Genomic DNA, 26,541 nt, shown 5'->3' on the forward strand with positions numbered 1-26,541 from the left:
CTGCAGGCTGCTGATGAACTGAGGTTCTCCACCCAGCATGCAATGTGCACATTGTTGAAAAGGTGAGCTCAGCTTTACACGGTTGATTTGAAATGTTTCCGCACTTGCAAGTGAAGTAGATTTACTGTGTGCAAGTGGGACAGACTGACTCACCTTTGACAATCAATAAAACAGACAAAGCAAAGACACACCTAAGAGCACAGAGCAGCTCATATCTCACCCCTGCAACAGTGTTTCCTCAGTGTGGGCGAAACATAATCATTTATGAAACAAAGACTCCTGATAAGATGTTTCACATTCAGTTTTAAATACTCGAAACAACGCAAAGTGAGTAGATCAAGACTTAAGAATGAATCAACAAAATGGCTTGTTTGCATAATGTAAGGGTACATGTGTCTTTTTTCCTTTAAAGATTTGAGATCGGCTCATGATGTTGATATGCTGAGTCACTTTTTTCCTGACTCATCGAACACGCCCTGTTTTTCTGGACACTGATTCCCTGTGCAGATAGACTGAAGCGGATCGAGCTGCAGCTTTGTTCCTGGAAATCCGTGTTTAACTTTCACATATCTGCACATCAAAACCTCAGACTCACACAAACGTAAGAGAAATCTGGTTCAAGGTGCTGAATTCAGACAGATTTACAGACAGCAGAATATCCTTTACAAAAAAAATCTCTTCTTTATGTTTTAATCTAAATATTTTATCCATAAATATTGTATTTTTCAATGGTCACAATAATTGATAATTTAGTTTTGGTTTCTATTCTGAAAGTAATCAAACACTTTATTTTAACCCCTTCCAACTTCAAGATATATGATGAATATTGCTTTTTTTAGTGCAGCTTGGGCCAACACAGGAAATAGGGGAACCAAATTGCATTTTCAGAGAGTATCTTAAATTATATTTCTACTACTTTTTTCCAGAATATATTGATTTATAATTTATTCCCTTAATTTTTTAATGATAAATTTAAGTGAGTTCAGTGCACATGGCTGGTGCTCCTTTTTGGGTAATTGTGAACATTTTATCTGATTACTAGTTAGTTTTACCAAACCTTTCATTGATATTTGTGACATTATAGAGTTGCTGAATTTACTGTCTTTATCCAGCACAGCATCTTTACATTTGTATTTATACATTTTTGCTTCCTTGATAAAACATTCTATTGTTCTATAGCCAGGCCATCATCCAAGATGATTTATTAACAAACCAAATTGCTGCAGCACTTTTTCATGTTTTGGATGGCGCTGTGCATTTTCAATTTGAAAAAGAAGCTGGGCAGAGTAGCAGATGCAAATTCTGTTTTTACACCAAATATGGCTTCTGTCTCAATGTATTTTGTCACATTTCAGTGATCATGGGCTCCTTACATTCATTTTAATGAGAGTCACAGAAAACAAACAACAGTTCGTCATCATATATTCACAAGATATAACACATTTATTTATGGATGCCTCTTTCCTATTGCATTCTCGTGGTTTATTAGTATACAGTATCATTTTTTTTCTCCCCTTTATAGTCATCATAAACACTCATGAATTGTAAAACTAAAGCTTTTCTGTAAAGTTAAGTTTCCTCTGACTTATTAATTTATGGACTTCCTCTGGTATTTTCATTTAATCCAAGTATACCATGTGCAGTAACACACAAAAAAAGAAAGACAGTTTAAAACTTTTCTTTGCATCAAATAAAAAATGTGTACATTGTATTTTATATCATATATTTATAAAGTGCTTAATAGGCATAGATAGTTACAGTATGTAATCGTATAGTGTCATATTAGTGGTTGTATATGTTGATGGAGGAGTATCCTTCAGCATTGTGACAGCTGTTATTTACATAATGTACACAAGTCCTGGGTGGGCACGCCCACCTCCCGCCCCGGGTGGAGGCAGGAGCGTCACGCGGGAATCATGACAGCGAGCAGGCCACGCCGGCGTCCTCCGAGTGGTCGCAGTTGTGCACGTCCCAGGATATATGGGAGCAGTCCAGCAGGGAGTCCTCCTCGCCGTCGCACTTCAGATTGTCCAGCAGGATGGTTCCCACGCCGGGTCCGAAGTGGGCCTCCCCGTAGGCGGCCGCCGCCTCCCCGCAGCCCATCTGGCGGCACACCACCTGCGCGTCCGGCAGGTCCCAGGCGTCGTCGCACACCGTGCCCCATCCGGAGTGGGAGTAGATCTCCACGCGGCCCTCGCACCAGTGCTGGCCGCCCACCAGCCTCATCTCTCCTGGAAGAACAGAGAACAACCGCCGAACTCAGAACAGTCCCACACATGGCTTCGGTTAGGATTTCCGTCCGTATCTTGTGCAGGATCCTGGGGCGCTGGAATCAATCCCAGCTAACTAACGGGAAGGGCAGGATGCACCCTGGACAGGTCTCCAGTCCATCGTGGGGTCAAACACACACACACACACACATTCAGTTTTTGGACCCTGGGAGGAAATGTAAGGGGATCTCATGTGGGGAGAACATGCAAACTCCACACAGAAAGGCCTGGATATGCAATAGTAGACTGCAAACCCAGAGGCTTCAGTTAGAATTTACAAAACGAAATATGAAAAACCCAAAAATGTCATCACAATCTCTTCAGGAAGCTTCAATAACTCCTGTAATGAATTTGAGTGGTTTACATGTTCTTCCTGTGGATGTGTAGGTTATAGCATACTCATACTTCTATGTTCATACGACTCACGATTATTTACATTTAATGACTTATTTAAATTTTGCCCCATGTTATTGATACTTTTGCTTCAATTCTGCTTTCTGTGTGGAACAACACTACAAATGCAGAGAAATAAATTATCCAGGTATCCATAAAGTAAATAATAAAAAAGATAAATTAACTGAATTGGAATAGTGGTTTAGCAGTTTGAAAATGGAGAACTGATCATATGTTTACTGTCAAATGTCGCTTTTTCTGTCTTTCTCCTGTTTTGTTGGTTATATAAGAAGATAAATGGAGGTGGTTGTTATAAGCAGTCAAACCACCGCCTGTTTTCCATCCATCCCTCCATCTTCTGCACTCCTTTTTCCTCTTCTGCATCGCAGAATGCTGGGGCCGATCGAAGCTAACTACGGGCGAGGGCAGGATGCCTCCTGGACAGGTCTCCAGTCCATCACAATACAAACACACATAGACACACACACTCTTAATAAACACCTAGGGGCAATTTAGGGTCACCAATTATAATCGCATGCATGTTTTTGGACTGATGGAGGAAAGTGGAGCACACGCGTGGCCTGTACCTTCAGAGGGTGGTGTGGTGGTGGGGCTGGCGGTGGTGGCCGGCGTCTTTTCTGTTACTCTGAAGTCTCGCTGGACGTCAAAGGCTGAGGAGGAGGAGGAGGAGGAGGGGAAACTGTGAAGATGCTGCTCAGGAAATATCAGGTCACAAAAGCATTAGCAAGGCTTTCTCTCCTAATGACTCCACTGATCAATAAAGGATGGCTCTTTGCTTTCCCCAGTGCCTTTACGTAAACTACCAATACAGATATTTCACTGTTACAGTTCTGATGAATGTAAAATAGACATTTCATTATGTAGGAATGATTTTAATTGTGTATTGAAGGTGAAATCCTTCGAGACAAATGGGGAAAATTATATTTTTATTACTAAACAACACAGAACTGCATTTCAGTGAAAGCAGGGATTTGTTGCATCAGTCACAGAAAGTGTGTGCGTGTGTGTGTGTGCCTGGCCTGCGGGCACGCAGTGACGCTGACATGCCTTGACTCATCCACTGTATATTTTATGCTCTCTGGGCTGTCTCCTCCTCCTCAGAGCGCCACAGTCATGCACTGCAGCTGGACAGCTCAGCGAGGCGGGCTCAGATGACTGGATAAGTAGGAAGTGTGAGCTCTGAGTGGAGCTGATGACTGAACGTGGGTATTTATGCACTGCAGTCGGTGACAGGCATCCCCTCTGTCCTCTGCATGTAATGGATGGACGTCTTGTTTCAGCAGCACATGATGTGTGTCCGTCAGGTCTTACGTGCACAGATGACTCCGGCGTCCTCGTGGTGGCCACAGTTGTGTTGACCCCAGCCCAGGTGGAAGCACTGGGACAGCTCCTCCTCGTAGCCGCTGCAGCCCACGTTGTCCAGCAGGATGGGACCCAGGCCGTAGCCGAAGTGGGCCTTGTGCTTGACTTCGGTGGCGGGGCCGCAGCCGAGCTGTCTGCACACCACGTTGGCGTTGGCCATCCCCCAGTCGTCGTCACACACCGTGCCCCAGGTGTTCTTGTAGTAGACCTCCACCCGGCCCTGGCAGCTATTGTTTCCATCCACCACCCGGACGGAGTGTTTTAACGCTGAGGGGTGAGCACAGACAGGCGGATCATTGTGGTATTTCACTCAAACTGTCTTTTCTGATGTCTGTCTTCTTTGAGGACAGGGTTGCTACCTCTTGTCAGAGCAGGTGTGGTGGCTACAGTTGTACTTGGAGAATCGGTGTCTGTAATTTCCTTTGTTGCTAGAGGGAAGATGGAAAAAAAAACAGTTTGATAGATCATTCATCAAGAGCAGGGTGGAGTTTGTCTGCATGGCACTTTCACCACCATGTCTTGCAGCACATTTAAAGACTAGGAGGGAGAGTTGGCGCTACCTGTTGGTCATTTATGTGCATTGCACATTCATTTCAGTGTGCTCATGCACAAGGACAATAATCAACTAATATATCAAATATATGAAATGAGTTGAGGGTTATGGTGGGATTTTTACCTTGTGTGTTCTCTGTTTCCCTGAGGTCTCTCTTGGTTTGTGTGGTTGCAGGTGGGAGTGTGGTGGATCCTGCAGATGATGGGAAGAAGAAATGAACCAGATTAAATTCCATCTTATACACTGCTTAATCCTGTGCAGGAGCTAATCCCAGCTGACTATGGGCGAAGGCAGGATACACTCTGGACAGGTTACCAGCCCGTCACGCAGAGACAGACAGCCACACACACTTAGGGGGAATTTGTTGTCACCAATTGACCTCATATGCACCCAGAGGCAACTTAAGCAAACACAAGGAAGAACATGCAAACCCCACACAGAAAGGCCCAGCCAGTATTTGAACCCAGGACCTGCTGACTGTGAGGCAAGAGCACTGGATAGTGTGCCACAGATTAACTTTAATTCATACATTCATATCATCAATGCTCAACTGTCGGTAGCACAATTTTTTTTTTTTATTACTGTGAACATGATGATGCTATATGCCAGGGGTGTCAAACATATGGCCTGCAGGCCAGAACTGGCCCCTCGTCATAAGATGAAGAATTTTCAGCTGTGAGAAATTATGACATTAACTGCATTATATGTATTGTCCACCAGGGGTGTACACTGGGTTGTAAAGCACATGAGGGAGGATGTTGTAACTAAAGTACTTCGATTCAAATTTCAGGATTGTAAAATGACAGCTCATTAAATGTGAGGGTTTTTTTTTTAATGATATATTAATCCTTTTTTTGCTCTAAATCAAAGGCATTCATTTAGATTTGTAGTTATATATATTTGAGTTTGGCACCCCTGCTATATGTTATCAGGTTATTGGGTGTAATTTTTGGGTAAATCTATGGCGTTTGTGTCATGTGACCAGCGTACCTGTGCAGCTGACCCCCGCGTCCTCATGGTGGCCGCAGTTGTGTTTGCCCCAGCCCAGGCTCTTGCACCTGCTCAGCTCCTGCTCGGTGCCGCGGCAGTGCACGTTGTCCAGAAGGATCATGCCCGTGCCGTAGCCGAAGAAGGAGTTGGTGAGCGCGTCCTCGGCGTCGCCACAGCCGAGCTGCTGGCAGACCACCTGGGCGTTGTTCAGACTCCACTCGTCATCGCACACCGTCCCCCACTTCCCCTGGAAGTAGATCTCCACCCGGCCCTCGCAGGCGTTCTGCCCCTCCACCAGGCGGATGGTGCCGTCTCCTGAAACACACAGGAAGGACTGTAAGGCTGCATGCATATTTTTAGACTGTTTATATTTTTTTTATTAGAATCTTAGATGTCATTTCCTTGATATCAAAGGATTGTGTGTGTACTTGAAGAGGAGAAAGAGAAAGTGATACACGGAAAGGAGAGAGGTGTGAGCACACTGTGGGGATGGAAGTGAAAAACAAAGCTGATTCTGTCACCTGACACGCTTTCCCAGACAGGAAAACACAGACAATGGGCATTCTCATGTGTCCATCATTTAAATGAAGTCATGGATGCAGAAGACTTCCTTACATCCCCAGTGGCTTTGCTGAATACGTCACTTCTTGACTAAATTAGATTCTTCTTTGACCTCCCATGATCCTCTTGGGATTTATCCACAAGTAAAAAATACAACTGGGCAACTATAATAAAGACCAACCTCACCAACTATAAAGATGACCTGGAATACAAGAGGCCTTCAGGGGCTTCCTGTGCACTTCCAGAAAATACTTCAGAAAACACGCCGGAATTTGATGTTTTTAGCAGAAACTGAATTTCAAATTAGATGCAGCATAAAGTTTACTTTTTTTTTCCTAACTGAAATGTGACACTAACAGCATCAAAAAGGATGTTTTATGGATTGAAAGTCATTCAGCACTCCTAACTGATTTGGACCAAAATTCAAATATTTATTAGGGTATTTGTGTCAATGAACTCGTTCACCTTCTCTGCTCCTCTTCATCTCATCTCACACTCACTTTCTGATAAATCGATGAATCTCATGAAGATTTCTGCTGTTAAACACCACACCTTAATGATGTAAGCCTTCATTCACCATCTAATAAGACCTGAATATGAAATACGCGCTTACATCTGTCTACTCTTTTTGATTGTGAAACCAACTAATCTCTAATTAACAGGGAAGTAGTTAGATCTTTATTGTCATTGAGCTTAAAGAACAATGAAACTATATGGCATCCCATACAGTGAAAAAAAAAAAACAGGAATAAGAAATACTCTTAATCAATATATAGTATAATAAAATAAATACTGTACAAGCAAGGGATCCAGAAACATTTGTTCCCATGAGTGGATGTACTGTAAGTATTACACTGTTACATATCCAAGAGGTTGAATGTTGAACTTTTTGATTTAATAGTTCAAATGAACGATGTGATGTACTGTAGCTGATAAAAAATTAAGTGTATTTGATACCGTTTGTATGTTCTAAAGAATGTGAATTCATATATAGTATCTCACCAGAACGCGATTTCATTGCAAAGGAGACACAACACTAAGCTAGTTCACTTATTCATTCATTTAGATATTGACAGTAAGAGAGCAGATTGCAGTAGTCATGTAATCCAACTGTAGTTTGAAGAAGCTATATTTGGCACATAGATTGTACAACCTGTTCTCTGCATTTAAAGTGACCCTGAAGGTCAATGGCGGAGCTGAGATTTGAACCCCCGAACCTCTGAGCCGTTACGCTTCCTTTTTATATCAAAGTTCTTAATGTTGAAGCGATTGCACGTGCGTATACTGTGAGTGAATTTTGACTTCTTGCCTCTCATGTTTCATGTTGGCAGTGGGAGTTTGATGAAAGCGGAGAGCACTTACGTAACCCGGAGTTCTCCCCTGGTGGTGTGGTTTGATCCTCGGTCCCTCTGGAGCCCGACCCGAGTGGTTCTAGCACCCAGATGCAAGCAGACAGCAGCCATGTTTGTCGCATTTCTTTAAAAGTGACACATGCAGCAGAATTTTAAAGTCCGCTCACCTTTGCAGGTAACGCCCACGTCCTCGTAGTGGTAACAGTTGTGGATCCCCCAGCCCAGGCTGTGGCACTGGCTGAGGTCGCTTTCGTTCCCCCTGCAGTCCACGTTGTCCAGGACGATGAGGCCGGTGCCCTGTCCGAACTGAGAGCTGCTGCCCACGGCCACGGCCACCCCGCAGCCCATCTGCCGACACACCACGTTGGCATCCACCATGTCCCAGTCGTCGTCGCACACCGTGCCCCGGGACTTATTGTAGCTCACCTCCACTCTGCCCTCACACCTGTTGCGTCCATTCACTAGTTGTACTTCGGAGAGCCAAAAGGATTTTCTGTCAAGATTTCTCTATTCTGCTCCTCTGAGTGAGTATAAACATTTTAATCATGTATTTCTGTTTATATGCCTTGATTCTCACTCTGCACGTTCAGAGACACAGTGAGCCACATGACTCCCTGGACGTGAGGTCGAGGTGGATACAGCAAATGAGCGGGGATTAGGGAAATGGGAGAGCTGGGAAAGTGACCTTGTTTAAAACGCCCCGGGCGCACCGCTCTGCCTGCCGTGCGCTCTCTCACTGACACACAGCCAAACGCTGATAGGCTTTCACGGTGCGACTTGGATGCAGGCGCGTTTTTCACTGAACATGAAGGTTGTGTGCAGGTGAGGGGGGAGTAGGACGAGTAGCTGTGAAGCTCACACTTACTGTGATACTGCGCCCTCGCTGCGTTTCGTTGACCATCGGTGGAAGCAGGAGGGAGGAGGGATGTGGGAGAGAAAACGAGAGGGTATGGTCAAATTATTTGTTGAAAGGCGGTTCTTGGCCTTCCATAGTTACTGTACTCTATATCTACTATATCTATTTTCCTGTAACACTAGACTCAGACTGAAGCCACAACAGGAGGCCTGTTCTGACTTTTTGCACCAGGAACAAAAGCAATATGTCAGCCTGTTGCATGCATTTTAGATTTTCAGCCAACAGCATGAGAAAGTCAAAAGTAATTTAACAGATTGACTGTATTGTCTTTAGAAAATGAAACCTGAAATGTGGACATAAACTTTGGTGTTGCTCAACTTTTCTATCAGCACCAGTATCTACAGTACGATATAGGTGATGTATATATAATATATGAGGACATTGGAGCACCTAAACATGGATTGTTAGCATATTGAGAATAGCATAATGTGAGCACTTCTTCCTGTTAGCAGACGTTTAAATGCTCTGAAGATATTCATTTGTCACAGTCCCATAGATACATGGTGGCAGGGCTCTGCTGTGTGAATGGAAGTCCAACTGTAAGATTTATGATACCCTCTAGTGGCCATTGGAGGTATGACAAAAGCAAAGTTGGGAGCTGTTTTTACTTATTAAAATTCCAAAAAATCCCCAAAAGTGACACTTTTATGTATGTCAGGCAAAACATAAAGGGTCTGTAGTTTTAGAAGTTAAAAAAATCTGGAACAGAAGAACTGAATGAGCACTGCAAGAAAGAATTATTTTTTACCTAGGAGTGCAATTTTCCAATTTCCTGGGAACCAAAAGTTATTCCTTAATTTTCATTGATTATATGCTTTGGTAATTAAGATTGCATTTACAAAACACTGTCAATGTCTATTGATTGATCTATTGTTGATGTTTATACTCTGTGCACATGTGTGTGTGGTTTCATTACAAAAACAAACAGCAGTACCCACAAGCAGCCTGACATGGCAATAAAATTGTTTTCAGTGTTTCTGCCATTTCCGTGTGAACGGTTTCCAGTCATTGCTACGTAAATGTGAAACTTTTCTGAAACGATGCGCTTTCACTTAAAATGTCATTTTTAAACGGGGCCTCAGTGACATACAAGGCTGTACCTTTTTGCAATTGACTGAACGATTTTCATTGATCTGCTTTTGATCACAACAAACTAAGGTGGTTGTGGGATCTCCTCTGTGTAAGACTGAAAACAACCAAGAAGTTTGTTTGTAGAAATTCCTCTATTTCTCAACAAACTTCAGCTTTGCAGCTCTGCCAATCTGATTCATTTCTCGTATTCTTGTTACTTTTGTTATTTCAAGTCTGGGTTGGCAAAATGAAAACAAAAAAAACAGCAGATATTGTAAATGTATTTATGGAGGGGTACATGTGTCCGACCGGGATGTGTGGGTACTGACACAGAGCACATGTTTTGCCCAGAATCCCACTGGAAGGAGAAGACGATTCAAACGCCTCACTAATATCTCAGGTTTCAGCATCTCACAAAGACATCACAGACTTCTCTATTTAACCATCACCCTATGTGGGTCAGATGGGACAGGCACCTCCCGCTTCGAAACACGAACAGTACATACATAAAACTAAATACCGTAGCTGCAGGGCTTTAAATATGACTGTTTACAGTGTCACATGGAGGGTTGGCATTGGTTTTTGTCCTCTGGGGTGACACTGTTCTCATTCTCAGGAGCATCAGCAAAGTAAGTTAGGATAAACTGGATTATTACTTACGTTGTACTGCCCGTTTGGTGATTTTCAGATCTCCTGGGGGAAAGAAAAGGAAAAAATGATGAGCAACAATGCACGGCACACTGGCTTTATCAAGAGATTACACCAATTAGTTGGTGTTTAAATAAGTTACACGTGTCGTTCCTGTGGGTGGGACTGATTGGTGCTTTTGGCGAGCTAACACAGAGAGGAACCGTGGACACAAAGGCGTTCATCTACAGGGAGTTGACTTGCGGGTACACCCGATTTTTCAGCATTATTAATGCCTGAAACATGCGGTGGAGCACTGACACACAAGACCTCATCCCATTTATCACTCCCTGTTTTTCTTAATAGTCATAGCAACTTTTTTTCCCTGTTTCTGTCTTTTTACATCTCAAACTCAAAGTATTTGATTGGAGCCATCATGTGGAAGGAAGAAAAGCAACACACATCAAACAAATCTATTAAGTCCCGCTGTAGATTTAATATTGAATCATCTATGTAATTAAATATGTTAAGTAAGTACAGTTGCTCATCATATTTTCTTGAACATTTTGGTTAAAAAAAACTATTTTGTGACACATTTGCAGACGAGATGAAAATGCTGAGTTCAGTTTACAATTACTTACAATTTGTTCAGTTATCTTACAACGTAAACCTTTTCTCTGTCACTCAGTTCTTTCTTTAGTATTACATTTTAGAAAAAATGCACAGTTTCACGATGATATATTTCACACACACTTGTTGAAAAAAATCCTCCTCTCACTGTATTAAAAAAATTGACTTCCTTTATGAGTAATGATGGAAATTCAACGCTGAATTTTTTAAAGATTGAAGACGTGAAGCTTCTTCTTCTCCTGGCGATTAGAAGACTGACCAGATTATAAAGAGACTCGCTGCACCACCCTGTGGTACAAAGTGGTGTTATGAGAGGAAGTTTAGTCGATGTCTTAGGCAATATGGTGCAGATATCGGCATATTCAGTGTTTAATTTAAATGCTCAGAAACTGTATAGCTGCCTGTGTTTATGCGAAATACCTGCAATCTCTCGATAATGTAGTGGTGTGTTTCTTAAAAAATAGTCACATGCAATATTTCAGGTTTTTACCTTGAAGAAGCTTTACAGAAAAAAAAAAAAACTGTCCGGTTGTGTCTTTTGACATGTTGACACTGACACTCTCCCCACCGTCGCTCCACACACTCACCGAGTCTCAGCAGCACGCTGACGGCCACCAGGAACAGGGACCCCAGCAGGGACACCAGGAGCCAGACGGCCGGGTTCCAGCACCGGCACACGTTCTCCGCCACACGCTGGCCTCGCATGGCTGCCTGACTAACCATCCGCCTGGAACACACACATTCACACGCCGTCCGTGACTCTCGCCGGTCTCTCCCCGAGCTGTAGTAGATAGTTTTCTACTACTAGAAAACAAAAGCTGATCCTTTGTTCTGGTGGAGAGTAGCCTAATTATAGTATTGGATTGTTTTTTTCTGTAAAAGAGCCTGCAGCTGTTGACACTGTGCTGTAGTAAGGTATTGATGGCAGTCTGAGGTCAGGCTCTGGATGTGTGTAGCTCGATAGGAAATCATTTCTAGTGATCACGTGATGCACATCGCGCAGCAGGGAAGTAAACATTTTCAGACAGAATCACAGAAAAATATTCTAATTCAGTGAGAGCAGGTGGAACCAGCGACTAAACCGTGAGCACAAAATGGCCGCGTTGCAGCAAACGGGCACCAGGATGAAGGGCGTCGCTGCTGATGGGGCTTTTAGTGAGCGAGCATCCTCAGCAGCAGCAGCAGCAGCAGCTGGGCTGGCGGCGGCTTGTGTTACAGGCAGAGGCAGGCACCTGCGGCATTGTTTTCAAGGGGATTTTCCTTCAGACACAAAATATTGGGATTCACTGACAATCACTCAGTAATCAGAGGTAGATAGTAACGTGGCCAGACTCTGAATAGCCGACATTCTTCCAAATGGAAAAACCAGGATGAATGACAAATACAGTCCTGCTCAGAATAAATGCCACCGGGCGTCTTTAAAAGAACAACTCAGGAAAGCTTTTCACATTACAGAAGCTGCAGTAATCACTCACATTTCAAAAGGTATAATCCCATTCCCTTCGCTAATATAGCAAATCCAAACACTGGAAAGACAGACTCTGAAAATGTTGCACTTCTATTTATTCACTTTTTTTCCCCCAATGCCATAATCTGCATAGGTTTACAACAGTTTCTTCTGCAGTGGCAGATTTCAGCTCTTACCTAAGATTTTCAGCTAAAAATAATTGAAGGCTCAATGCTGCCACTTCTAAACAGATCATCTGTCCTTCTTTAATGATTTCTTAGTAGCACAATGTCTATTTTTCTTTCCTTGCTCAAAAACCAAAGAGCTTTTGCTCACACTGCCTTCTCTGAGTTCATAATTTCCTTGAAATTTTTAACTCCTCCAGCAGCAGAGGCCACAAAGCAGCAGTGAAGGGTGGAAATACCTCCACAAACATCATCCAGGCTGTCCTTTGTAAAGAAAACTGATTTGGCAAATTATCACTTCTGTTTCACTACTTCAGAACAGCGCTGGTGTTTGTTGACTTTTGTTTGTTGTAAGTTACACACTAAAAGTTGCCCTCCACATCTTTCTACACATCGCCCTGTGTCCTGTTTTTAACCATATTCTTAATTCCACGTCCAGGAATCATCCACATACTTTGATTAATTTCAAACTTAATTCTAACAATATAAACTGTGGAAGGTCATCAGATCTTGATTCATTACGGTTTTGGTAACAGTAATCAAACGTGACCATTTTCCCAGTGTCAAAGAAACTGGATGCATGCTAATCCCCTCTTTTAACAAGATATAGTCCGTCTTTTCCAGATGAGACACACTGACTGTAAAGTACAGTCTGAACATTTCTGTTGCTTGAGAAATTAATGTCTTCCTGAATAAACATGACTTTTTTTTACCTTGTTTATTGAAGCCCAGGTTATGAACAAGTAACTCATATTCTCATGTTTTAGGAGATTAAACAAGCAATAACGTTAGTATTGACAATGATTGCAGGTCATTTGAATCTCAGTTGTGGCAAGAACGACGTCTAGTGTGAAAAGTAGACTTGCTGTTTCAATAACCAAAAGTTATCAGCTGTATAGAAACTTTTTTCCATGCAAAAAGCAGACATACTATTACTCAGTGGAGGCTTGTGTGTTATTCTGTGATATATTTAAGAAGCCTGTGTTGGATGGCTGGCAGTGGTGTGGCGTGAGGATGGATTGGACAAAGTGTACCGTAAGGGCGTTTTGTAATGGGAAATGATGAATCCAGTCTCAACTGTCAGTGAAAGAGCTGTTCTTTTTTAAGCTTCTAGTTTAAGATTATGATGATCAACAAGTTCCTTAAATTTCATAATGTATTTCAGATGAAAATATTCCTTGTGGTCTAACTAACCTGGCCTGATGTGTGAAGACATTTTCGATTATTTTAACAATCCCAAACCTGAATTTTGCTCAGCATTAAAAACTGCAGTCCAGAGTCGAGGTGTTTTCTTAAGGAAAAGGAGTGGTTGTTGTCAGCAGCATGTGGTTGTTTGTCTCTTTGCTCATGCAGAATTCCCCCTGACCTTACCCAGGAATGTGTATTAGGGGATGATGAGGGGAGAATTTGATATTGGCCCCATGAGATAGTGGACATTCCGGGCCCAGGGGGCACAAAAAGACATTTCTGCTTTCCGCGGTCCCCGTCGTCAGGCATAAACGCTGCTTCCTGCAATCTGTCACTAGAACCCTCCAAAACGCTTAGCCAGCCGATGACACTGCGGGGGCGCCTCTCGTCTCCCTGCAGGAGGAGAGGGCAGAGAGGGAGGGGATGTTCGGACCTCAAGACACTCTACTGTATGCATCTTCAGCTGCTGGAGGTACATTTTTGTGGGGGGCCTTTGTGTGCGGGGGGGCCCACGGCCTCAGAAGCAGCTCTCACTCCATTCACACTGTGAGAGAAGGCCGGGGGTCCACACAGAAGTGACTGTGCCTCCAATTGGGAGGTGGGGATCTTAACACCAGCACAGCGCTCAGGAACTGTGGCTGTGTCTCCTGCAGACTGTAGCAACAAACCACTCGAAACTCCGGGACAAATGGCTCAGTTATGAGGCATGAAAAATAATCTAGTCCCCAATGTTGTGTTTTTCAATACTCCATTCATGGTGGGATGTAGCGCAGATCCGCTGGGGAATAATGTTGCCTTTTGTGTCGGCTCTGCTTCCCCTCCCTTCTCACTTCCCTGTGCTGAGAAATAGCTGAAAGATCTCAGCCCCACAAAAATACCCCTTAATATCTGAGATAAACCAGAGAATAATGCTGTCAGCCCCTTTAGCGGAGAGGATGAGGTCCCTTTTAGTCAGAAAATTGTTGCATTTGTCAGTGTGTAATGTGTCCATTTGACTTCCATCACTAATATCTTGTTTGCATTTCTCTTACTGAAGATATAAATAAGAAAAGACATGATGGAAATCTTTGCAACACAGCGGAAAAGGATGAAGTTGATTTTGTCGAAGCTATGCATGAAAAAAAATGTCAAGTTTTGCATCATTAGAAAAGCTTCTAAATGACTTTTAAAGACAAAGCAAAAAATCACAATCCCACAAAGTACTCTGATTACATCAGAAAGCTTATAGATATTCAAATAAAATAAAATTAAATAAAGAAATAATACATACCTGTTGTGAAAATGTTTGTCTTGACCAAAAGTAATAAATAAATAAATAGAAAAGTGGTTTCCTCCCCCAAAAAAGCTACAAAAATGTCATCCAAGCTGAAGCAGCGGGTGGTTTAGTTCCACAAAGTCACACAGAAAACACACAAACTCTGCGTGGAAACGAAGAGGGCAAACTCAGAGTATCCAGCACCCGCTTTTTTAGGTCTTTCATCTCCTCAGCCCGGCTTGACTATAAGTACCTGGCTTCAGAGACAGCGATTACGTAAAACAATAAATACCAACAGCATTGTATGTTAATAATCTGACGCCCTGCACCTGTACGTGGTTAAAAGAAGCAGGAGGGGCGAAAAACAAGACAATGAAAGCTAACCCTTTAGTGAAACCCCTGCATCTCCAGTTTCAGGTAGCGCTCTCAGAAGGTGCGGTCCTGCTCATCCCTCCACTCACACATACCCACACACACTCGCTGGGAGAGGCAAGGCGAAGCTTTAGCCCCTTTTTCTGTGCTTGTAGGTGTGTATGTGTGCACAGGACTCTCCCACCCAGACCTGCACCACACCAGCTGGGATCAGGACTCCAGCTGAGGGTAATGAAGCTGCACACAGTGGCTAAAAATCATAGTCTTCATTTAGTCATAAAGAAAACTAATAACACAGCACGAGAGTTGAAGTGTGTTTGTCATTTGCCCCACCTCAAAAAATGTCCTTCATTCCCCAAAAAGCTGTCTCCATTTCTAACACACTGAGGCCAGCAGCCAAAGTTATGGACGCATTTATATTTCAGAGTTACAAATTGTTTTCACAGCTCATTCAGTTTCTATCGAGCTTCTGACAAAACAAGTCCCGAGGCATCTTTGAATTGTGCCACAGACCGATGCTGATTGCTTCCAAACTCTACAAATTCCTAAACCACGAAGAAATATGAGGGCTGTTAATGGCAGAAATAAAAAAACCATTCAGAAGTTCATGACTCCACAATCAGCCACTGAACCAGAATACCGTTATTCTCTCACAGTGAGCAAATTTTCTCTAAGGCAGTGATTTACAACCAAGACTGTCACGAAGCCCTCTTGATTTTACTACAACTTCTACGTTTAAGGAAGAAAAAAATTGATGTCAGGCTAAAGAGAAAGAAGAACAGGTCAAAAATCCAAAAAAAGATTTATGTATAATATGCCTTAATTGCAGTAATGGCCAAACGGAGGTGAAATCAGTCAAAGTATCATAGTTGCAAAGTCACAGCAGTGTTAGCTTAGCAGTTAGCAGCAGCTTAGTAAAAAAGGCGGGAACCACAAGTTTCTAAATGCAGCTAGTTTAGAAGCAAAATGCATAAAAAGGCAATACTGCAAAGTAAAAATTGTGTATCAGGAAACATATGATCACTGATGTTGTTCTTCAGTCATTAAAAGCTCCATGTTCCGCAGCTGCTTGGTAGCTTTATGTTACACCGGTAATATTAACCTTTAGCATTTACTTTTAACAGTGTTGAGAATTTTTCTTTGAATGTTGTGTACGTTTGACATTTTTATAATCTGAGAGCAAAAGTATGTCAGCTACTAAACATGGCATTTTTAAAAATAATGTCTGAAAAGTTTCGACACTAAACATCACTCATTTTTAGGCCCTGTTTACACAGCAATGTTTCAAATGAAAACATATCATTTTTCAGTTTTCCTTTCAGAAAATGTTCACTTTTATATGGCAACATTTCGAAAAATGATGTCTGTTTACACATAACCAGGAACACTGGAAACAATGTAGTTTTCAAGATTGGCCACTAGTGGGTACTGTTGTTTGTTGTTACGATGAAACCACTACATGCCAGCAGAGAGCAATAATATAACAACATTAAAATGGACATGTTCATTGACATTAGAATGGACAGACGAAGAAGTTCAGTTGCAAGTAGTTGTTCTGCACATCGAAGAGACAGTTCTCCGTAATCAATCACTGTTCTCACTGTGCAGAAAAATTTCGAAATGAAAACCAAAATGCTTTGCTATGCTTTGGGAGTCTGTTTGAAAACACATTCCAGGGTAAACACAACCTCTTATAAGCACTCTGGCGCACACACACATACGCACCATGACTTCTGCACACACACATGTCCACGGACAATAATCACAATCTTGACCTCCAGAGTGACATAAATAAACCATGACAATCAATAAACCATGAACTTGATTACCCAGCTGTAACACTTTAAACAGATGTGAGTAAAACTTTATGTGGATAATTCATGGCTTCATTCTGTGTTTACTGAAGAGCCTGAAGCAGCTTTTGTCAATCTTTGACTGTAGATGTGCTAAATACTCTATGTTTCCAAGAAGACAATAATTTAATCACTCATTTTATTGCAACAATGTGAAAGCCAGAGCTTGATGGAATCACATGTGAAGGTAACTGATGCTGCATGAGGTTAAAAAACATCATAAATATGGATTTTATTGTTGTTTTCGCTTTAAAGAAAAGCCTGACACACTGTACAGACTCAGGAGATCACCAGGTGACATGTGTTGGAGAGTTCACGTGTTTTTGGAGCCATTTTGCAGCGATTCCCAGCGAATATGTACAATGATGCCGAGATGGTCAGCAGCGATTAACTGCCTGACCCGATTGATCTATGGCTGGGACTGGAAGTTAAAATCCCCCCGGCCTTTCCATTTCTTTGACAAGGAAACCTTTTGTGAACTTGACGTATGTTTTTCTTTATGTTCCAGCTTGATTTGAGATTGAAGTGTCAGATTCTTCTGTCTTGTTTTAGCTTCATGAACTGTCATGAGAATCATAAACAGATCTCACGGTTTCCCCTGCGACTCTACACACTGCTTTAGCACAATATATTCACAAAGAGCCACCATGTTCATGTTTTTCCGTGCAGCAGTTTACAGAGCTGCAGTGAAAAGAGGAAAACAAAGCCGGAGCAAAACAAAAGGCCCGAAGGGAGAAAAGATTGGAGGAGGAACAGTCTCATCATCTCCCAGTTGAATTTCCGAGCGGAGAAGCACAATGTGAGCAAGTGGGCCACGCTCAGATGGGAATGACGAAGCTTCTGGATTACAAGCTAACGATTTAGACAGGTCAGCTTTTGTGCTTCTCCATCACTTTTACATAACTCCCAGCAAATTCAGAGATCATCCATAGGGTCGTATGTCACGCTGACAAGCTTTCACAAAGGAACAGGTTATCTCCATGTGTTTTTCTCCCTCAGCTGTGAAGGCCTGCAGTATGACACAAATAGTACAGCATGACATCCTGACACCTTTGTCTCGGACAATCATTTGAAATGGGTCATGAAGAAAAGTGGATTTCTGTGTCCCCCAGGTGGTGAACACTGTGACACACTTTACCAGTATCACGCACACATCAAGACCACAAACTGCATGTGAAGGTAATCGTTTCATGCTTGACATGCTAGCAGTGAATTAGAAGTGACAGCATTTCAATACGATATATTCTGGAGAAATAAGTTAACTGGGATCTGCTAGTTTGACAGATTTTGGTAATTTAATGCTGTTCGATTACATAACTGAGGGTATTACGTTTACTGATAAATGGTAAGGAAATACCATCTTATCTTTGAAACAGATGCATGTAAGCATGCATAAGACAAGGTCAGGTCAAACGCAACACTTAACATTAGATAACAGTGAGAAAAGAGCTTAATTTAAACACTGGGTGGTGAGCCATGTGTCTCATTTGAACTCCCGTGGCCCGGCTTCATCGGTGCCGCCAAAACTGAATCAAGTGTCTGGGATATAAAGGACTGTAATGCGGCGCTGTACCTGCCTGCGGTCATTTGGCCCGTGTGAATGAAACATGTGCCGAGGTTTTTACTGAAATGTCATTTCAGTACAAATAACTTGAAGTGATACATCTTGTGAAGTCCGGGCCAATGTCAGATAAGATATCAGAATAGCTGCAGCTGTTCTTTCACTGATTAGAGACACTCTGGCGAGAAGAGCTCCTGCGTTTAGAGCAGGGTGACCAATCACTTGGTCAATGTTTTCAGCTCAGCATCCATCCACGACAGGTCGGTTCTCACAATTCTTTCCCCTTATCCCTCGTGAACATAACCAGGAGATACTCGATCTCCCCCACTTGAGTATTTTCAGGCGCCTGGAGCCACAAAACTACAGTTTAGAGTCATCAGAGTTAACCTCAAACATGTTTTTGGACTGTGTGAGGAAACAAGAGTACTCAGAGAAAAGCTTTGCACGCACGCGGAAAGCATGCAAGCTCCTCACTGGACTCCAACAGGGGGTTACCTCACTGTGAGACAAGAGTGTAAACCACTACACACCTCGCTGCCTTTTTCCTCCTGGTATTTTTAATCTTACTGTCCAATTGCATGTTCTCCATGTCTCCATTGCTGACTTTCAATTGTCTGCTGTTTGCAGCTTTCCTCTGATTATAGAGGAACTTGACATATGAGTGATCATATTTGCAGATGACACTAAAATGTGATCACAACAATCTACATGTTAAGGTGGTGAAGTGGTTAGCATGCCTGTCTCACAGCAACATGGCCACAGTTTGAACCCTAGCTTGGAGCTTTTGTGTTTCCATGCTTTCCCTGTGCAGTTAAACTAAACCACGAAGAAAGCGTACTTTATTGAACTCCTTTGGAGAAATACTCAGCATTTAACCCATTCTATTTACAGTTAACCTTAGGAGCAGTGGGATGTGGCACTTGGAGTCACATTGGGGCACATTTGTGGCACATTGGGTTCAAGGGTCATGCTCAGGGAGCCAGCGTTCAGAAGACAGACGGATGAAATAGTGGTCACAGAAATATGCTCCCGTCACGTGCAGGGAATCAGACCAGCTCGACAAAAACAGGTCCACTGCCAGAAACGTGTGTGCGGTCAACAAAAACACACACTACCGTCGCTGTCACGTGTAAAATATTCAGTTAGAAGTAAAGTATTTTGGGTGCTGCAGCATCAGGAATGTGGGTCTTGGCAGAAGAGTTGGTTTCTGCCTCTTCTCAACAGTGTGCCACACGTGAGCAGACGGAGATGGGAATGAGATGGGGGGGGGGGGCGGCCCAAGGACACCCTGATAACACACCCTGGTATGTACGCTGCAGCTCGCTCTGTCTGCCCTGCGTCTGTGCCTTTTATCCACACGGTGAACCCAAACCACCAGAGATGTACTCTGTGTCCCGCATGAATTAAAAAAAAAAATAAGTTGACAAATGCAAACGCACAGAGTAACCCCCCGCTCACACACGTGCCACACACTCATCAGACGGCGTGTGATGGATTGAGGCAGCAACATGATATTGAAAAGGTATGTACATACCTTTGAGGATTTATACATTTCAATATCGCTGCCAATGCCTAATAATGAAATCTCAGGAAGCATTTTATCGAGGGCCTGCGGCTCATATTCAACATTGCATTCCTGCTGATAAAGTCTCTTTAACTTTGGTTCAGTTGCAATGGTGGGATGACAGGAATAGCAGCAGTCACAGAATATTGTGCAACACTGGAAGCTTTCTTTTTCGTTCATGTAGCTTTTTGTTTATGCTTGAAAATGAATGCAACAGCATTATTATTAATCTTATGAAAAGATATATATCTCATTAAATAATGCGATACATGTACGGTATATTAACAATTTAATATTTTATCCACAGTCAATAGGTTTGCATTCTTTCAAGCAGAACGGTTGTAGAGCAGGGATGTAGTTCAGGGACCACATACAGCCCAGTTTTATTATGGAGGGACGGATCAGTGAAATGGTGGAAAAATAATCTTTGCATTTAAATTCTAAAGTTTTATTTATTGTGGCTATATGTAACTATATGTTTTGGAACTGTCTGTTTTTCTAAATCTAAGTAGTTCCTATAAAAAATTACTGCAATGTCCATATCTAAAACAATGTCATTAGTAATAAAAACCATCATAAACCCCATAAACATATCAGCTCACAGTCAGTGGGATACTGGAGGGGAGATGATTAAATAATTCAGCTTTAAAAAGAGTGAAAGAGGAAAATAATTTAAATGATTTTTTCATAGAGTCCAGAAATTTGAAACAGTTGACACATAGAGGTGCAACAAAGTGGAAAATGAGTCTTTCTGTTTCCTCATGGGACTGGAGTGTGTGTTGGTGATGAGAGGACAAAACTGTGAAACATGTCAGGAAGGTCTTGTTTATTATTAATAAATTTATACATAAATATGCATGTTTGTTAAGTATTAATAGATGAAACTGATGAAAGTTGAAACTTTCTACATAGAGGTGTTGTTAAATATGAGATCATTCTTAAAAACTTATACTATCAGCTACATCCATACATTTACTTTATTAACATATCAGGACATTAAGTCTGTATTATTATTTTTTTTCTTTTATTGAATTTCTTCATACTTGTTTCACCCTCTAGTCTAGCACAGGGGCAGGACCCAGATCGACAGACGTTGGTTGTTTGAAACGGAGCAGCCCCATGCTGCCACCTCACATCTCTCCATTACTGAGGCTCCTCAAACCTCCTCATCAACTGCACTTCATTCCCACATTCATTCTCTATTGTTCCTGTTTGGAATAATGTTTCACCAGCTTTTCTCTCATCCTGTCTTATTTATTTCTTTTCACAATCCTTTGGGCTTTTTCTGCCTCTGCAAGCTTGACTTTGAGCTTTGATTTATTAAATGTATTTTTAGCTCAGCCTGCCATGCCCTGTGTGTGTGCATTTGATTCCCTCACTCCTGTTAGTCATTTATCCTCAAACACTGACACAAAACAAGGTTTGACACATGTTCACACATCACAGGAGGGATAAAAATGAGAGTACAGATGACAGATGGCATTAAAGCAGATGCTGAGAGAGACTTCAGTGGGATTTATTCAAAAACAACAGGATATCAGATTAAATGGCTTTATTACATGTCCACAAATTCATAGTGAATGTAACAGATAAATAAGTGAATAGATAGACGGATGTCTAATTTGGAAAATTCCTGAGCTGCAAATGTTGACAACATATGTATGATCTTGATAAGTGTAATAACACGTTTAGTCATGTGTAAATGGCACAAAAGTATCATTCATGCTGACTAAAGTACTGAAATATCCTGAGATTGCATGAACAATGTAAATAAATTCTGAAATTTATAGGTATATTTGAAGTGTTCTAAAGTCTTTGGAGCTTAACAGAACATCAATACCAGAGCAGAGAAGAATGAAAAGAAAAATTGTGATGCTTTAAAAATTATATTCACATTAAAGCTTGTATTAAAGTGGAATATGACTGCTTAAAAAGATAAATATACAAGGCAGCAACGGGAACACCAACAACAAAGATTGCTTTTGTGTGAACTTGGAACCATGAACCACTGTAAACAACAAAGTATCACTGTAACCTGAAGCTGCATTTTCTACATTTGCATTTCTACTTTTTTTTATCTGGAAGAAAAAATTATCGCAAATTTAAGATAAAAAAATGGCTATTCGACTCACTGTGAAATCTGGTGAGTGTTTACCTCTTCCAGCTCAATATCGCAGTAACATGATTTGACCACGAGTGGTCATCATTCTCCAACAGCTGTTTACACCACAACCTGAGCTCAGGAACAGTGCTGCCTTCAGAGACAACTGGAAATGTCGGAATATTTTTTAAAGTTATAAAAACACACACGGGTAGACTGTAACTTATATGGCAATAAGCAGTCAGCAGTCAAAAAGGTTAATTGGAAATATGAATTGGAGAATTTAAAGAAGTAATAGAGAAGAAGGAGGATAAAGTGAGATAACTGTAGGTGGTATGTTTGAAAGAATATGAAATGCCGGACGGGGTATGAAGGCAGCACGTTGCTGGCCGAGCCGCCAGGATGACGCTGACCGGACAGAGTGAGTGTGACACCGTGTCTGTCACATAAACAAACCCGTGAATGCATGGCTCTACGGACTTCTAACTGTCCACCCCGACCCCCGGAGCCGCTGCAAAGCCGAATCTGACACCGCCGTGAAGCAAAGAGGACTTCTTCATTGATAAAACAAAGTTAAACAGAGGGGTTGAGGTGAGTTGTAAACAAGTTGCGCCGAGAAAAACTTAACGGAGAGCTAATTGCAGCTAACAAACATTAGCAGTGAAGACTTGTTCAAGCTAACACATGACACGAATTAATGCTATTGTTGATTAACTGCTGAGCGTGCTACAGCGTCACACATTCGGGCGACTTACAAGCTAATTAATTAGCTGGAATTAGCGACGCTTCCATCCTCTGTAATATGAGCCGACCCCTGCCTCCATCTGGGCTCCGCTAGCTGCTGATGGAGAGAAGAGGCTTCAGCGGTAACAGCAGCTAACCAGGCAGAGCTGGGCTGTGTGCTCACCTGTTGCATCCACAGATCACAGTCCTGCTACTTCACGCATGCTCCATCATCATCCATAAATTGGCTTATTGCTGATATATATTTGAAATGAAATGAAGGACTCTCGCCCGTTTGTGTTTACATCTTCTCCCTGTGTCCCCCCACAGTCCAGAAAACATGGTTTAAGACTCATTCTGGACTGAATTGCCCCTGGGTGTGAAAGTAAGAAGGTGTAAGTGTCTGTCTCTCACCTGACTTTACCCATAGTCAGCTGGGATCAGCTTCAGGACCTTCTGAGATCCATAACACAGAATAGAAGGTAGATTGTGTTTTATTTATCTCTCTCACTGTTTTCTGTTAACATAAAAATCAAAATGTGGTATTGGAACAGTTTCAGTTTAAACATCACTTCTCAGTGAATGATGGGCATATTTATACAGTGCCTTATAGTCTTTGAGTGCACCATGTGTGTTTTGCCTTTTTGTTCATATGTGTCAAGTTTTTTTAATTTCACTCTTTCCAACTGTCATATCAGCCTTTATTTTTCTAGTTGCAAGAATCACAACTTTTCATTAGCGTGTTCACTCTGCTAGTACCTTGAAGTTTCTTTCATCAATCAAAAGTGGTGTATGACTACTGCATCATTATTACCACTGCTTTCATTTTCACTACATTTCTTTGTAACATTTAGTTAGGTTTTTTTTTTAATTTCTTTGACACTCTTCTGTGCCATCTTTCCAGTGACCTGCTGTTATTGCATGCTGCATGTCTGATCACCGCACAACAACTTCCAGCACCTCTTCTCACTCCTCATGCATGGCCTTCTCTTTCAACTCGAACACTCCTCGTCCACTCTTCTGCATGGTTGTGCTGTGAGTGAGGCACCATGAGGAAAGACAGGGATAACCCTCTGGCGCTGTCCTCCAAGAAAGCGTGCCAGGACCAGACGGGCTACGGACAAGAGTTGGAGAGGCTGCGTGCTGAGTTGGAAGCGGAGAGGAAGCTGACGCAGCGGGCCCGTGGACAGCTCGGAGCGGAGCTCAGGCGTCTGCGAGAGAAGGCAGAGAGGCAGCAGCAGAGGTCCGTGAGGGAGCTGGCAGCCAGGCGAGGGTGCCAAAAGGACAGAGAGTCCAGTGGATATCTCCTGGCGAAGGACAGCAAGCATCACACTAAGGGTGATTCCACGTGGGGAAAGACTTTTAGCTTTTGCAGCAGACAAACGTACACAAAGCTGGAGAAGTTGCTGCTGACTCTGTATGAGAAGATAAATGGTGAAAAAGTGCACCACAGGCAGGAAATTGAGCTGGAAAAAGCCATCTTCCTCTGCCACCTTCTAGAAGCACACGGGAGACTGTTACAGGGGACGAAGAGAGCAGGACCCCCCAGCAGTGTTTTCAAAAGCTCCCTGAGGAAGTCAAAACAGGAAGGCAGCATTAACTCCTGTCCGCCAACACCTCCTCTGTCCTCCTCCAAGCCCCAGAGTGCCTTTCCCTCACCTCAAAGGAAACGCAGCTTTCCTAATGCAGGCGTGGGGGGCCAGGCGTCCCAAAGCGCTGAGTCCTCCGGGTCCGATGAGCCAGCACCATCCAAATGCATGACGGCAAACATGGAGGTGGAGGTGAGCAACTTCATTTGTACTTAGTTTTTTTCACTAGTGACTTATTGGCGTACATGTAATGTGTTGATATAGAGAGCTTAATAAAGTGGCATTCTTCCTTCACCTTAGCAAAACAGGGCCCCTGTGCTTCTGTACTGTGACACGAGCTCTTTGATTTACTGTCAAAAACACGTCTGACTGTCCATCAGAGTGGAATCATGCCTGATGTTTGCAGGGAGCACAGACTTGTACAGAAATGTTTGTGCCTCTTGTGAGTGACAGAAGTGGGTCAGCCTTCTCCCGTCTCTTAAATTTTGAATCAAGTTTTCATTGGGAGGAAGCTGAATCACTCATCAAAGTGTGAACTGTGTCTAAACAGCAGTGTCCGGTTGCCAAGCCTCGTGATTGTGTTGCTCTTCGTGCTTATAACATCATGTGGGGATGAAAATATTTTTGGAGGTGTCAAAAATGTTCTGAAAGCAGTAATGATTCATGTGAGAGCTTCACTATGATATTTTTTTTATCCTAAAAGTGAAATTGTAACACTGCGCAGATTAAAAAGTATGTTCAAAGATGGCATACGTTAAATGTAAACATGAATATTTAGTTCCACAAAATGCTGATTCTGTTTGACATTCAGCCAGCTCAAGGCTTTCTCCTCACCTGAAGGTCATGTCAGCTGCCGTCGACCTGCTCCCCACTCCTCAGTCTGATTTCAGACAGACAGGGAAGCTCTGTCAAAATATGTTTGTGTGAAAGGATGTCAATACCAGTGGGCCACTACGGACCCGATCCAGCTTTGTGCTGTGCAGAGCATACATGGTCAGACATGCTGCGGGAAATGCTGAGCGTAGTTTTTTCTTTGTTTAACGCTCTGGGATTTGCTACCTCAACTGTGTGTGTTTTGCACGCTGTCTAAAATGTGATAAATACACTTTGTGATGGCAGCGGTCACTTTCCAGGTTGTAATCTCTTTGACTGCTGACTGTTTTCGCTGTCAGCGCCTCGGGTTTTCATCATGGAGTAAATTTTTGAGTACTGAAGCAGCATGGAAATAGTTTTCATGGTTGGTTTCAGCCTTTTGGGAAACCGGAGACACGGCCTTGTGAGCAAACTGTAATTAATAATGGAACAGACTGGGACTTGAAAATGCAGGGTTAGGGGAAAATAATAAACTCATGTGTGTGTGAGACTCAGGGGGAATGAGATGGAACTTTTTTAACCTTTTCAGGAGCTAAGAATAACTTTCTTTTTACTGTGTGCATGAATATTAATACACTGAAGTATGGAGGACAAAGAGTTAAGGAAACTTGAAGTTTGTGTTGCTGTTGGCTGTGTTTCAGAAAAAAGGCCTTTCTGTTCAGTGTGTCAGTGTTTGAGCTGCATCCACGGATATGTTTTCAAGCTGGGGCCTTCAAAGCAGACTTTGGCTTTTTATTTAAACGGCTTCTCTCAGAATCTTCATGACTTTCTGCTACTGATGCAAGAAAACGTTGTGTGACCAAGACAGGCAGTGCTATTTATCTCTTCACTGCCGTATGGACCATTCCAAGCATAGAGGAATTACTGCAAAAGGTATTTTTAGCCAACAAGCATCCACTGGTGGGAATTTCTGGCCTGGCCCACTGAGTAACTCGCTGACTGTTCATTCCACTTGAGCCCAGTGTTTTCACTCACTTGAGATCAGTATTAGTCAGATCAGTGTTGATGTTGACTTCATGATAACTGAAATTTACTCATGAAACACATGGTTGCCGTGTCCGTGTGTGCGCCTCTCATGATCCTG

At 42.5% G+C, this 26,541-nt stretch overlaps 2 protein-coding genes across 2 annotated transcripts in view; one reads left to right on the forward strand and one right to left on the reverse strand.

The window, feature by feature from the left end:
* Positions 1-1,698: 1,698 nt before the first annotated feature.
* On the reverse strand, positions 1,699-11,469 carry LOC115395242 (scavenger receptor cysteine-rich domain-containing group B protein). Its single transcript, XM_030100684.1, is given in 10 exon segments — positions 1,699-2,231; positions 3,251-3,334; positions 3,996-4,313; positions 4,406-4,474; positions 4,723-4,791; positions 5,590-5,904; positions 7,513-7,581; positions 7,670-8,020; positions 10,150-10,182; positions 11,334-11,469. Coding segments are annotated over 10 exon segments (1,761 nt in total). The 3' UTR covers positions 1,699-1,914.
* A 12,516-nt stretch (positions 11,470-23,985) lies between these two features.
* The window catches only part of tspoap1 (TSPO associated protein 1), a 58,950-nt gene continuing 56,394 nt past the window's right edge, over positions 23,986-26,541 (forward strand). The window contains exons 1-2 of the mRNA XM_030100531.1: positions 23,986-24,770; positions 25,704-25,705. Of these exons, the coding sequence (XP_029956391.1) occupies positions 24,045-24,770; positions 25,704-25,705 (728 nt within the window). The 5' untranslated portion in view covers positions 23,986-24,044. The remainder of the gene's footprint in view (positions 24,771-25,703; positions 25,706-26,541) is intronic.

Source organism: Salarias fasciatus, chromosome 10, assembly GCF_902148845.1.
Source record: "Salarias fasciatus chromosome 10, fSalaFa1.1, whole genome shotgun sequence".
In the NCBI taxonomy this organism is placed as follows: domain Eukaryota; kingdom Metazoa; phylum Chordata; class Actinopteri; order Blenniiformes; family Blenniidae; genus Salarias; species Salarias fasciatus.